Below are 13,655 nucleotides of genomic sequence, written 5' to 3' on the forward strand. Positions count from 1 at the left end.
CTATAATTTTCCTTTCCTGTAATGTCCTTGTTATATTTTAGTATCAAAATTATGCTTACTTTATAAAAGGAAGAGATTGATGAAGACTGGTATTCTTGATTTCTTAAATGTTTAGAAGAATTTGCCAGTAAAACCATGTGGCTCTGGACTTTTTGTGTGTGTGGATGGGTGGGGGAGTGGAGCTTTAAAAACTCTTTTAAGTTATTATTTTAAATAATTATCCATTTACTAAATAAAAAGCTATGCAGATTTTCTATTTCTTCTTGTATATAAATTTGGTAAATTATATTCTTTTTCTATATAATCATTTTAGTAATTTTATTTTATTTTTAAATTTATTTTTGTTGTATTCTTTCCATTACCATTTGTTCCTTTTAGACCACCTCCCCATTCCTCTGCAGTCACCACACAGTTTGTTCATGTCCATGAGTCCTTTTTCCTTTTTTGCTCAATCCCTCCACCCCTTAAGCCCCTCAAAACACTCTACACATTACCTCATTTGTCACATTTTATTGGGGGAAAGGCATGTTTTTAATGTCATCTTAATACTTTCTAATGCTGGTGGAATCTGTATGGTTGTACACTCTTCTGTTCCTGTTATTGGTAATCTGCATGTTCTTTTTCTTCTTGTTTTCTTGATTAGTCTTGCTAGTGGACTATTAAATTTACTAGTCTTTACTGATTTTATTTTTATTGTCTATCTGTTTCTGTTTCAATTTATTTTCACCTTTTAAATTTCTTCCCTTAAAATATGTTTGGTTTGATTTTCTGTTATTTTTCTATTTTCTCAAGCTGACTGAAATAATAGGTGTTTAAAAGCCTTTTCTTTGCTAATATATGCATTTAATACTTTCAACTTTGTTATAATCATTTATTTTAGCTGCATGTAATATGATAATATTTTATACCTTTATTAGTGTTTAGTTAACAATGCTATAACTTCTGTTGGAATTTTTTATTTCACCTATGGATTATTTAGATGTGTATTTGTTGTTTTTCAAGCAGTTGAAGATTCTGCAAGTTTTTTTCTCTTTTTGTTAGTAATGTTTAGCTTAATTTCACTGTGGTCAGAGAACATGCTCTGAAGTTTTCAGTCCTTAAAGTTCGTTGAGGCTTGCTCTATGACCCTGACTATGGTCAGTTTTGGAAAATGCTCTCTATATGACCTTGAAAATAATATGAATTCTGTCACTGATGGCATTCATTAATGTTAATTTGTCATTTAATTCACTTTTGGTCATTGTGTTTGGATTTTCTCTATATTTATTTATTTGGTCTCTTATTCTACCAGATATTGAAAGAGGTATTCCGTCAGATATTGAAAGAAGCATGTCAAAGTCTCTATGATTGTGAATTTGTCTATATTTTCTCTTAATTCTGCCAATTTTTGCTTCACACACACATACACACTCATATTGGGTTTTAAGATGGTTTTATATTATTATCCACCATCTTAATTTTAGTAGTGGTTCTTGCCCTTAAGCCTGCTTTGCCTGATACTGGTATAACTACACCACGATACTTTGATAAGCATTTGCATGATCTGTCTTTTTCTATGAGCAGCTCTGTGTTTTTAGTTTAAGGTTTGTTTTGTGAGCATATGTAATTTTTTACCCAGCCCGATAGTCTTTTTAATTGAAATATTGTCCATTTATGTTTAATATAATTATTCTGTGTTTTTGTCATCTTATTCCTTGCTTTCTATATATACACCACTTGTTTTATGTTTTTTCTCCCCTTTCTTGCTTTCTTTTGATTTAAAATTGTATTTTTTTCTTTTCTCTCTAGAATCAATTTTTAGCTATACACTTGTCAGTTATACATTATTTTACTATTCTCCTGGTGATAAGCCCTAGGAATTATAACACACATCCTTGACTTATTACAGCCTAGTAAAAGCTATTAATTTTATAACATTCTCAATAATGTTAGGACCTTAAAATACTTGAATTCCATTTATGTTTTTAATTCTTAGGTCTTTTGTATTATTTTTCCATGAAATTTTATTCTATATAATTTTTAAACCCTGAAATATATTGTTAATATTGTTTTTTAGATTAATGTTGACACATGCGTATTCACAAAGTTATTTCTCCTAATGCTCTTCATTCTTTTTTTTCTTTCTTTCTTTTTTTTTCATTCCTTCTTGTACTCCTGTGTCTGTCTGAGCCCATTTTTCTTCCTTCGGAAGCACTCCCCTTTAGGATAGTCTTCATGCTGTCCTGCTGGCAATGAATTCTCTCAGTCTCTGTTTATCTAAAAATGTCTTCAGTTCACCTTTATTGAAAGAAGTTTTTTTTTTTTTTGGTATAGAAATCTAAGTATGTGTTACTATACCAGACACTATTTCACAGTCTTACAGATGGATGCAAAATTTAGTAAGCTTCAAATAACGTTCATATTTTATAATGTTTACATCGATCTTGGTGTTCTAGTCAATATCACGCCATTTCTCCTCACATTCCTCTTTATTCTAGCATTCGGCAATGGAAATAGTCCAGAATTTGAAAAGAAAAATGCCTTTTGAATTTGGTCAAGTGATTTAATTTTCCTGAGCTACTTTCTCATGTATAAAATGGGAAATCACTGTGAAATTATGAGGCTCTGTTGAGATATATATGAAATTTCTTTGAAATATGTAAAGTATTGATCAGTTGGAAATTTTTAGTGTCCAAATTATAATAAATAAAATTTACTACTATTTACTACAACAGAAACATTTTCAGTGTATGTTCTCTTACAAATGTACCTTTCTGTGAACACACACGAAAGGATTAAAATGATAGTAGTCATGTATGTATTTACCCATACCTTTCCTTCTATGAGAAAGTAGGACATTATTAAAAGTTACGTAAAACACAACTTACATAAGGTCAATTGTAAATTTATTTCTGATCTTTCAAGCAAGTCACATGAAAAGGGAAACCTAGCCAGTTACATAATTCAAAATACCCATAAGATTTAGAGTAATCCATTATTCAGGAGAAGTACAGTTCTTTCTTAATACTAAGTTCAGACAGGAATTCTCCCCTTTGTTTTTTTAATGACATAGAATTATTTGAAGGATTATTCTGCTGGTTTCGAAGTTACTGATTTGCATGGTTAATACAAATCAGCATTGGACTGATCTAGAATTTTAATATTCTGTTTCATACCCCTGAAGAAAGAATTATACATTTTCATGTGAGCTGCAAGTAACTGTTTTTCCACTCTACTTGCAAATGGATTTTATTTTAAAAAATAAATAATGCATTCCCTTTTCAAAATGGTTGGGCACATATTAGAGGGAGGGTTAGGCTGATAAATTAAAATTTTATTTTGCATATAAAACATTAACAAAACTGCCTTAGGAAGGTATTTTGCTGTATTTTATTTTTTCTTCATAGAGGTTAATTCAGAAATTCTTTACTGCATTGTTCAAATATTTATTGGGTCCCTACTATGTGCAGGCATATCTCTATTGGTTTGTTTAATCTCCTTTGACAAAAGGGGGCCGTTCAAACTTAGATTGTGTGCTTTCCTCTTTCCTTTTAGTAAGCGTGCATTTCAGTGGAGCCAAACGTTATGGAACTGAGGCTTTTAAACAAACAAGTGAAGTGCATGTTAGTGCCTTACAGCCAATGCCCCAGCCCGTTTGAGGTTTTGTATGGTGATCTAAGAGGACATTTGCTTCTTATTTAAATTCTTTGACTTTGTCTTTAGGTCTCTGGCATGCATTTTATATGAGATGTGCTGCATGAATCATGCATTCACCGGCTCCAGTTTCTTGTCCATTGTTTTAAAAATTGTTGAAGGCAACACTCCTTCTCTCCCTAAGAGATATCCAAGAGAACTGAATGCCATCATGGAACGGTATGGAAATAATGTATTACCACAGAAACAGTTTTAAATTGTGCTTAAATTTTAGTTTGTCTGAAAAATAATTTTCTTTTTACACATTACAGCATGTTGAACAAGAATCCTTCACTGAGACCATCTGCTATAGAAATTTTAAAAATCCCTTACATTGATGAACAACTACAGGTATTTAAAATGAAAGGGATACTGGGAAGCATGTAATGATTGTCATTTATTTATGTTCTAGGACTAGAAGATACACTGTGAGAATAAGATGCATTCAGAATCAGTAAAAACAGAGAGACAGGATATTTTTTTAAAGATTTTATTTATTTGTTTTTAGAGAGGGAAGGGAGGGAGAGAGAGACATCGAGAGAGACATCAGTGTACGGTTGCTGAGGGTCATGGCCTGCAACCCAGGCATGTACCCTGACTGGGAATCAAACCTGCAACACTTTGGTTTACAGCCCGCGCTCAATCCACTGAGCTACGCCAGCCAGGGCTGAGACAGGATATTTTTTTTAAACTGAGGAAAACTATTAGTTGGGACGATCTCTTTGCACAAGAAAGTATGTGAACTCTGGTTCCCTGGTACCTGATATGTTAGGGTTGGGATTTTCTGCCTAAACTCAGCACCTGTCCTCAGGGTTCTTAGCTTACAAATCTTACCGCAATGCTTTGTAAATATATTCCTGCAAGGACAGAGCGTGGTACTACTTATAACAAAATCTGGGTTTTCACTAAGTCCGTACTATTCTACTCCTTTATTATATGTCTCAATAATACTTTTTATTGAGTAGGTGAATTTATTTTGTTTTTCTGTAAATTGGAAAATTTGATGTAGAGAATTTATCTCTGGTGCTAAGAAAATAATTAAATGGTACCCTCTCAGGAGATGTTGTTGTTGTTGTTGTTGTTGTTGTTGTTGTTGTTTTAAGATTTATTTATTCATTCTTAGAGAGAGGGGAAGGGAGGGAGAGAAACATCAATGTGAGAGGAGTATTGATCAGTTGCCTCTTGCACACACCCTGATGGGGGACCTGGCCTGCAACCGGCTACTTTTCGCTTTGTGGGTTGACTCCTAACCAACTAAGCTACACTAGTTAGAGCTTTGGTTTTGTTTTTTAAACTTCTTAGGCTTTTACAATATAAATTCCTCAGACAAATTTCCTTTAATGTTATGAATATCTTTAAGAGGACTGCAAAGCTTTCATTCCCCTTTAAAAATGTGCATGCCTTTTCATCAGAGTCCAGCTCTCAATCCACAGGACACATGATGCTGAGCTGCTGTGCATTCATTAGCTGAGTGCGGGGCACTGTGCTGACACTGGGGGTGTGGGAATGCAAGGACCTCACATGGCTCCTGTCTTTTGGAAGCTTGACTGCTAGTTAGAGAACCCAGTAACCAAGGAAAAGTAAGCAAGTAAAGTAATTTTAAGTTCTCATGAGCACTAGGAAGAAAGCAAATAGGATGCTGTGAAATAAGGGAGGGGGAGTGGTTTGGTGGTCACAGAAGGGGTTAGGAGACATTTTGACACCAGTGACATGGTGAGAAGTAGCCAGCCATGCAGAATGCCTCACTCACCTCACCCTAGTTTTGGTCTTGGGATGTGGACTTTGTCCACTACAGAACCAGAGGGGAAGAGAGCTTGTGTGACCTTGGAGCTGAAAGAAGGCCTGTTGTTGCCTGGGTAGCAGGGAGTGAGGGAACAGGCAGTGCAAGACGAACTTGGAGAGGTAGGCAGGAGCCTGACCCCTCAGGATCTGGTTGCATAAACTACCGTGCAACATTTTGTAACCCTTTGTAGAAGGAAAAATAGCTACCAGTGGGTTTTGGTTTCAAACTCCCAGATACAGTCAGTAATAGTGCGAATTAGAAAAGTCACTGTGTGGTTTATGCCCTTCCTTCCCTGAAGAGGAGCCTTTTTTTTTCAGCACCTGATGTGCAGATACTCAGAAATGACTCCAGAAGACAAGAATTTGAATTGTCAGAAGGAAGCTGCTCATATAATCAATGCCATGTAAGTAGTTACATTGTTTTTAAAAAGCCCATTGAACATAAATAAATAGTAAGTGCATTTGTCTTTTAAAATCTCTTAGTGCTAAGCTGACTGTGTGGAGCATCCTCATACTTATGTGTCTTGCCAAGAAATACAGGCACTTCCGCAACTTGGCGTTCCAAAGCCCTTTGCCTCAGGTGAAACAAATTGAAATCACAAAAGTTTAAACCACCGCACAGCATGCAGATCTGTAGGGTAGCTCTGCAGCTGCCTTGTAACTTTGTAGAGAGATTAGTGTCTCAAATATTTAGTGGTCCATGTGCCAACACACCTTCCATGTTAAGCATACATGGATTCCACATGTTTGTTTAACAGTAACTGTCAGGGTATCTATTGAAAAGACCGCATTGTGCAGTCCTGGAACAACTGAAAATGCTAAGCCGAAGTTCACTTTCTTCAGATATATCTAAGAACTGGAGAATGTGTGTTTCAGAAGAACCATAATTTATTGGCCTAACTTCTGTCTCCCACCTCACAGAATTTCTGTGTTGTAACTTACCAGAGCCCAGAGCACGAGGTAACTTCAGAACAGACAGGTACGGCTGTGCTGGCTGTGTGCTGAGCAGCTCTGGGGCAGGGGGCACTAATTATAAAGACCGAGTTTATCATTTGGGTGAAGACCCTCTCTGTTTAGTTTTCTAAGGGCCCAGTGAGAATGGCAGCCCCTGCCCAGAGCTGTGCAAGGCAGTGGGGGAGAACAGTGGCCCTCAATAGCCTGATCTTCATGGCCAAATAGCATGAATATGCTTGCCTAATACCCAGTCCAGCGGTTTGTTTTCCATCTTCTCATTTTAAGCTGAGGAAATGGGTCCGTCAAAGATATTCAGTCTTTGTTTAATGCACGATCTCCAGCTAAAGTAAACTGTACCTCAGTGGGACACATTTCAGGCATGCTCCTATAACCTTGCCTGGTTTTTCAAGAAAGCCTGGATATTCTTAATTTTATTTTTTTATTGGAGACGTGAGAGTAGTAGATAACTTATTTTTTAAATGCTGGACTGATTTTTGTTATCATTTTGCACTGTAATTATGAAACACCATTCACAGTTAAAGTACACTAGAATCCAGTTGCTTGGGTGGTATTTCACATTATGATATATTGACTTCAGATCGTTACTGTACTTTTCAAGATCTGTGACTGTGCTTTAAGGAGAGTTATTTGGTCGTACAAAATAAGGGGTGTGTATTTCTGGAAATTGCACGTCCCCTGGAGGCTCTGGTCTGGACAGTGCTCTGGAGGGATGGGACCTGCCTAAATGGTCATTACAGTTTCATCATCACATTTCTTGTAGTATTGGGCCCTAGGCAAGTCAGGCGCAGGAACAAATGTCACCAAGAATGTGGTTGTAGACCTTTCAATACACGATTACTGTAAGCACATTTCTTTAAAGAAAAAGGCTCTTTATATAATGTTGGCTAACATTTTGGGGGTAATGACCATATGTTATGAGCATTTTTCATGAATTCACTCATTTAAACTCGCAACAAACCTATGAAGTGGGTACTATTTATTTTTTAATGATTATAAAGATGTTAAGTGACTTTTCCATGGGTGTATAAGATTCAGACCCAAAGAACCTTACTAACTGGTACAATGAACCACTATGCTGTGCTGCCACAAAAGTACCTACTGTGTTAGGCTTAGAATATAAGACATAAGAAATGTTAGCTGTAATAATGCCATCATGTGGGATACTTTTTGTGTGTCAGACATTGTACCTTATCTCATACAATACTCACTCTTAACCCATTCTTTATGGATGAGGAAACTGAGGTTCAAAGAGGTTCAGTAATTTGCCCAAGACTGCAGACCTAGTGAATGAGGGTGCACATCAGATTCACACCCTGCCTATCTCAAAAGATTGTGTTCTATCCACATGGTCGAATTTGTCTGGCTGTCTATTTATTTCTTAATAGCCAGAATCCTAATTTGTCTTACATTATGAAAGTCAGTTATAAGCAATGAAATGAGCAGAAATTTGGAAAGTACATAATTTGCTTTTAAATAAAAATCTAATTTGAAAAATATTGCCAATTAACCACAGTCCTGGTTGGCTCATTACATACCCAGACTTTATTAGTTTTTGCCTGGCCTGTCTCGAGATGCTTTTCCCTCCTCAGTAGTGTAACGATACTTCTGTAAATTATTTGTTTAATTTTTCTGAGCATGTCTGGGATGTGTTCTGTGTGGGGAATCTTTATTTTCTCTAGGCAAAAACAGATCCACCTACAGACTCTGCGGGCACTCTCTGAAGTGCAGAAAATGACCCCGAGGGAAAGGATGCGGCTGAGGAAGCTCCAGGCGGCCCACGAGAAAGCCAGGACGCTGAAGTAAGCTGCCCTTCCTCAGGCCCCCAGCCCTTCGGCCGCTTCCCGGGGCTCTGAAGGAGTTCACTGAGGAGGAGCAGAGCCAAAACAAGGAAACAACATGCACATACTCATTATACATGTTTCTGTTTATTCATTCACTTGTTCCCTCAAAAGATGGTTATTGAGCCTTAGATGGTGACTGGATGGCAGGCATTATTCGCATTAGGCTTTCAGTCTTGTGTGGAAAGGAGGCCTGCCTATCAGGGTGGTTACTAGTAGTGAAAATGGCATCAGCCTTCAGATGGAACCTTGCTGTTGCTGACACCTTCTGAACCAGTGTGAGGGCGGAAAGGGTGACCTCAGGGCCTGGCCCTCATTCTCTGGGTGTTTGCTGCATCCCCTCTGCCAGGAGACCTGGCTGGTCCACAGAGAGAAGAAGGTGCTGGCAGGAAATTGCTGGCCTTAGGAAGCAGTTTAGAAACAGCTCTGTTCTGTCCGGTGAGGCCCTGCGAAACGTGCACATGCTCAGGGCGGGGCCGCTGGTGGGAAACACCCCTGGTAATTCAAGTATTGACGTGGAGAGGGGGCGTTCAGAAGCCCTAGGATCCCAATTTCTGAAGACTGATTCTTCAGTTGGGAGGTTATCCAGTTTCCTAATTTTTCTTCTTCTTTCTTCTACTGCCAATGTTTTGCTAGCTTAGAAGCCCCAACCAAGATCTAGGGAGACAGAAAAAAAACTGAAACTCCAATATGTTCATTTTGTGACCTTGTCAATGTATCTGAAACATGATTTAGACATATCCTTGTACTTGTAATGAATATCATGACTGTTAGGTCGGAGTCACTCAAGAAACCAGACTGACACAGTGAGGCAAGGAGCAGGGTTTATTAGCGGGGAATAAGAGGAAGTGGAGCCAACCAAGGGAGATTGGGACTCTAGAGGGAAAGTGTAGAAAGTGGAGCCAACCAAGGGAGGTTAAGATTCGCTCGGTTGTTCTTGGGGCAGGGTTTTTAAGCTCAAAAACCCACGAAGGGTAGCTGGTTGGGCTGTCAGGGTCTGACTGGCTAGAACTGGCTGCTTGCTGGGTGCTGTTTCTGCTGACCATTGTTCTTGACACATCTCGTCAGCCTCAGGTTGAAGCTGCATCCTGTTATGCTGGAAGGGCCGACCTCAGACCCCAGTCTTAGCCCAGGCATCTGTTTGTCCTGGGTACCATTGGCAGGCAGTTTCCCACAGTAGTTTCCCGCCTGCTGATCTTCCATTCCTCCTAGGCCTGCCTAGGTCTGTCAATGACGAACCAACAAGAATCTGTGAGATTGTTTTCCCTTAAGACATGTTTTCTTTAATAAATGTGGAAAAAGACTTTCTTCAAAGTGCTCATGGGTGGTAGTGTGCTGGTAGATGTTTACCCACCACCCCTGAGCTCATTGGGTGAGTCGGGGTGGGGAGTGACTGCTGATTTGTTTGCCAATTTCTGCGGTGGCAGGACTCCCATTATGGCCAATTTTAAGCTACCAGTGTGATATCGTGGACTGTTCAGCTGGGGAGATAATGTGCACATCCTTCTCCTGGGAGCCAGTACAAGTTGGTTCCTGCAAAGTACCACCACTGAGTGTAGCTTTTACTGAGAAAACATATTCACATAAATTGTTCGAGCCCTTGAATCAACTCACATCCCAAATCTATTTATATCACCTCGGAAATGGCAATACATCCAGGTTATTATGATTTATGTCATTGGTTGAGGGTAAATGGAAAATTAAATCTCTACTAGGAGCAGATTAAAGTGGCTATTTAATTACATATCTATATTACAAATTATTTTTTCTGATTTTTGTACACAAAAGAAAGTCATATAGATCTTCTACATGACATTTCATATTTTCTTGTTTAAAGGCAATGCCTTTTAAATAACACCTGTTCTTGATTTTATGAATGACTTGAATCAGGATTATTTTTGATTGTTATTTCTAGGATTCAAGAGTGGTCACATGTTTTAACTAGAAAATGTCTCCGTTGTCAGAAGGATTATAATGTACCCATTTTATAGACAACAAAATTTGACCACAGGGATGTTCAATGACTTTTCAAACAAATCTAAGTATAAATCAGCACACAAGCAATTGCAGGAACTCAAATCTGTCTTTCAGTTTAGTAGCAGATTAAATTCTACTTTTCTGTAGTAGAGAAAACAAAGAAAATGTGTCTGAGAAAAATTCCCCTCCACACTGAGTCTCATATTCTTTTCCATAATTTTGAAATGTTGCTGCATTTCCTTGTTTATGTGTTTATTTTACCCTAAAAGCAGTTATTGAGTTATTAGTATGTGCTGGACACTGTGCTGGGCATCAGGGACACCCCCCATCATTATAGTCAGAGAACACACAGGGATCAGCACTGTATTCTTCTGTATCTTAGGGGTTCTAAGGAAGGAAAAAGGAGCCAGAGCATCCTTGTGTGTGCTTTAAAGGAGAATCCAGTGGGGGCTGCATTGCACACACATCCTCACAAGAGGAAGACCCATTGGCCTGGCTTTCTAACACCCCAGTTTGCCTGTTGAAATGGGTCACACCTATATAATATAGATGTGTTTTCAGCAAATTGCAACTATTTTTCTACATTTGTTTTAAATTTGCAGAAAGCTTACTGAAGAAAAAGATGAAGAAAATAACAAACGAATGCAAGAATCGAGATCTCAGAACTTTCAACTGCTAACTGTTGAGGGACTCCATGTAAGTACTCTTATTTTACACTTTACATAAAACCTTTTCTGGCTTCAGATGTTTTCAGATTCATGAAGCCAGTTGGTCAGGGAAAGGGACAAGGTAGGGAAGAAAAGCATCCAGACCAACTTCATTCAGTTCCAGGGAAGATGATCCTTTTCGAACGCAGGGCGACAGTTGATGACCACAAAGCAGCTCTGCTTAGAGGTGGAGCCACTGATTTGTCCAACAAATACTAGGACCTACAGAATCATCTGCACTGAGTGAACCACTGATGAGTTAAAAGTATGACTTTGCAGAACAAATTTGTGTATATCTAATTTTGAATTTCAGCCATGCTATTGTTGGTTTTTCTCTTTAGTCCATTGTTCTCTTTTTGCCTTATTTTTTTTTATTCTTTACCTTTATAGTTTGTCTCCCATCCATATTACTCCTTGTGTTAATAATCCCATCCAAACTTTGAAGAATTATCATGGATATCCGATAACAAATAGGGTTGCAGATTCACATGAAATGAACTTCAAATGCCTGTCCTCTGTGTCCCAACACCCTGGATAGCAAATACTGTTTTCTTTAATGGTTAAAAATTGAACTTGGCATAGGTTCTGATACTTAAGACCATCTTTCTTCAGGGTCATATTTGAACAATAGACACCAATACCAGCTCCTAGCACTTCTGGTAAAAACATCTTGGAAAAGAGTCATTTTTAGGGAGAACCTTATTGTCTCAAATTCTGTTTGCTCATCCATTGGAGATCCCTGCATCCGAAGGAGATTCCTTCCTTTGGCAGGAAGAGCCAAGTTCCCTGAGGCTGTGGGGATGGTCCCTGCAGTCTGAGGATGCTCATTCTGCTGTGACGGGTGATCCCAGGGCTGCAAATCCTGGGCTGCGCAGGGGCACCCAGCAGCACTCACTCTCAGCCAGGCACAGCCCAGGAACACTTGTTTTCTGCCTCCGTCTCAAAGGCTTTTCACTTTTCTCAATTACTTTGTGGTTGCGAGTGCTTTAGAGTTCTAAAACCAAAATTGGACCAGACAGGGGGACCCAGCCTTTTCGGACCTTAAGAGTCTCCCTCTGTTGGACCCTTTGCAGAGAGTTTGGGATGTTGGTGATATGCCACCCGCCATTTTCCCCACCCCCATTTTCTACCCAACTGCCACTCCATTAACTGGAGCCAGCTGTGGGACCTGTTGACGGGCATGCGGTCAGCAGTAGTGCTGGATCCCTGCTTAGAGGAGGGTCTTGATGCCACCACTTGATGCCACTCTGACCTCTTCAGTGCCTTTCTCTAGTTCCTCAGGCCTTTTCTAAGCCCTGAAATAACTTGTAAAGATGGGTTTTCTTTCCTATGCCTGTTGGCTTTCTTGCCCCCGAGTCTGAGAACTGCAGATTCCCACAGATCCTCACAAGGAGTCTGATGTAAGAATTCTGTTTTTGTTAATATGTGTAAACTGCTTGCTCAATCAGCTGATTGAAAATGGGACTTTTTTCTTGAAATGTCAAGGAACCCCTGCTTCTAAGTGATTTCACCCCCTAAGATTAGAAATTTAGGAGTACAGATAGGGTAATATTTTTAGAGTACACAGATATTGAATTATAGTCTTATATTCCTGATATTATATAATGCTATTAACCAGTGTTTCCCCAGTTTTAAAATGAAAAACTTTCTTTATCCCCAAAGTTATCATATAGCAAATAAAAATGTAGTTTTAAGCACGATCTTACATTTTAGTGTCAGATAATTTATGTAACTTTTTTGCTTTTCTTTATTGAACCTTCAAAATAATCATTTTTATGTTCTTTTTCACTTCTGACATGATTATTATCAATGTTAAACAACTACATTGCATTAGATTTTGTCCCTCCTATAAACCAGGGTCACTGGGGGGCTCTTCATGTAACTTAAGACTGAGACCATAATGCAGGCAGTCTCAGATTTTGTTAGCTGTATGTTATCCCATAGAACACAAGGCCAGACAGAGAGTACAGATCTTGGCCCAACCCAAAGAGGATTTCACGAAGATTTTATGCAATCTCTACTCCATGTTTTCTACCTAGTTCTTTCCAATGCCACCCCCTTTCCATCAGGAAGGAACACAGGGAGCAAGAGGGGAAGGGCCTGATGCTGTCTTGGCCAGAGATGTCAGTTCATTCTTTGATCTTCTAAGATTTAGTGTCACCAACATCTTGGGCCCTGAACTTTCCAGAAGCATGTTTCTTAAGTTTGCATATGATGGAGGCAGGTGCGTGGCTCTTGAAAATAATATCCTCTTCTAGCTGTTTCAGTTCTGCAGAAGGGGTTTCTTAGCATGCTCACCACCCGCCCCTGGTCTTTTGTCCTCTTTTGAGCAATTCCATCAAGCATTTCCCTCTGGCCCGCTGACAGCATCCCACCTCCTCTCTTTCAAATGTCAGCTTCTCCACAGGAAAACCTTCTTTGACCTCTCAGGTCCACAATTAACTGGCTGTCCTCCAAATTCTCATGGCTTATAGCAACACTTCTCAAACTTCAAAATCACCTTCTGGTCTGTCTTATGAAAATGCAGATTCTGATTGGGTTGGTTTTGGAGGGGACCTGGGGTGCTGCATCAAGCTGCAAGCAGCTTCCTGGTGACTCCCGTGCTGCTGGTCCAGGGCTGCAATGGGCAGAAATCGGGACACTTGAAAGCAACAGTTCACCTTCAGATGAAGGAAAAAGCCACCGATGAATAGACCTTCTCACG

General features: G+C 39.0%; 1 protein-coding gene across 1 annotated transcript in view; it reads left to right on the forward strand.

The window, feature by feature from the left end:
* The window catches only part of NEK11 (NIMA related kinase 11), a 212,562-nt gene that overhangs the window by 91,554 nt on the left and 107,353 nt on the right, over window positions 1-13,655 (forward strand). The window contains exons 7-11 of the mRNA XM_045856864.1: window positions 3,703-3,852; window positions 3,945-4,023; window positions 5,773-5,858; window positions 8,109-8,228; window positions 10,847-10,940. Of these exons, the coding sequence (XP_045712820.1) occupies window positions 3,703-3,852; window positions 3,945-4,023; window positions 5,773-5,858; window positions 8,109-8,228; window positions 10,847-10,940 (529 nt within the window). The remainder of the gene's footprint in view (window positions 1-3,702; window positions 3,853-3,944; window positions 4,024-5,772; window positions 5,859-8,108; window positions 8,229-10,846; window positions 10,941-13,655) is intronic.

This window comes from Phyllostomus hastatus, unplaced genomic scaffold (assembly GCF_019186645.2).
Source record: "Phyllostomus hastatus isolate PE091 unplaced genomic scaffold, TTU_PhHast_1.1 phas_scaffold_129, whole genome shotgun sequence".
Lineage (NCBI taxonomy): Eukaryota > Metazoa > Chordata > Mammalia > Chiroptera > Phyllostomidae > Phyllostomus > Phyllostomus hastatus.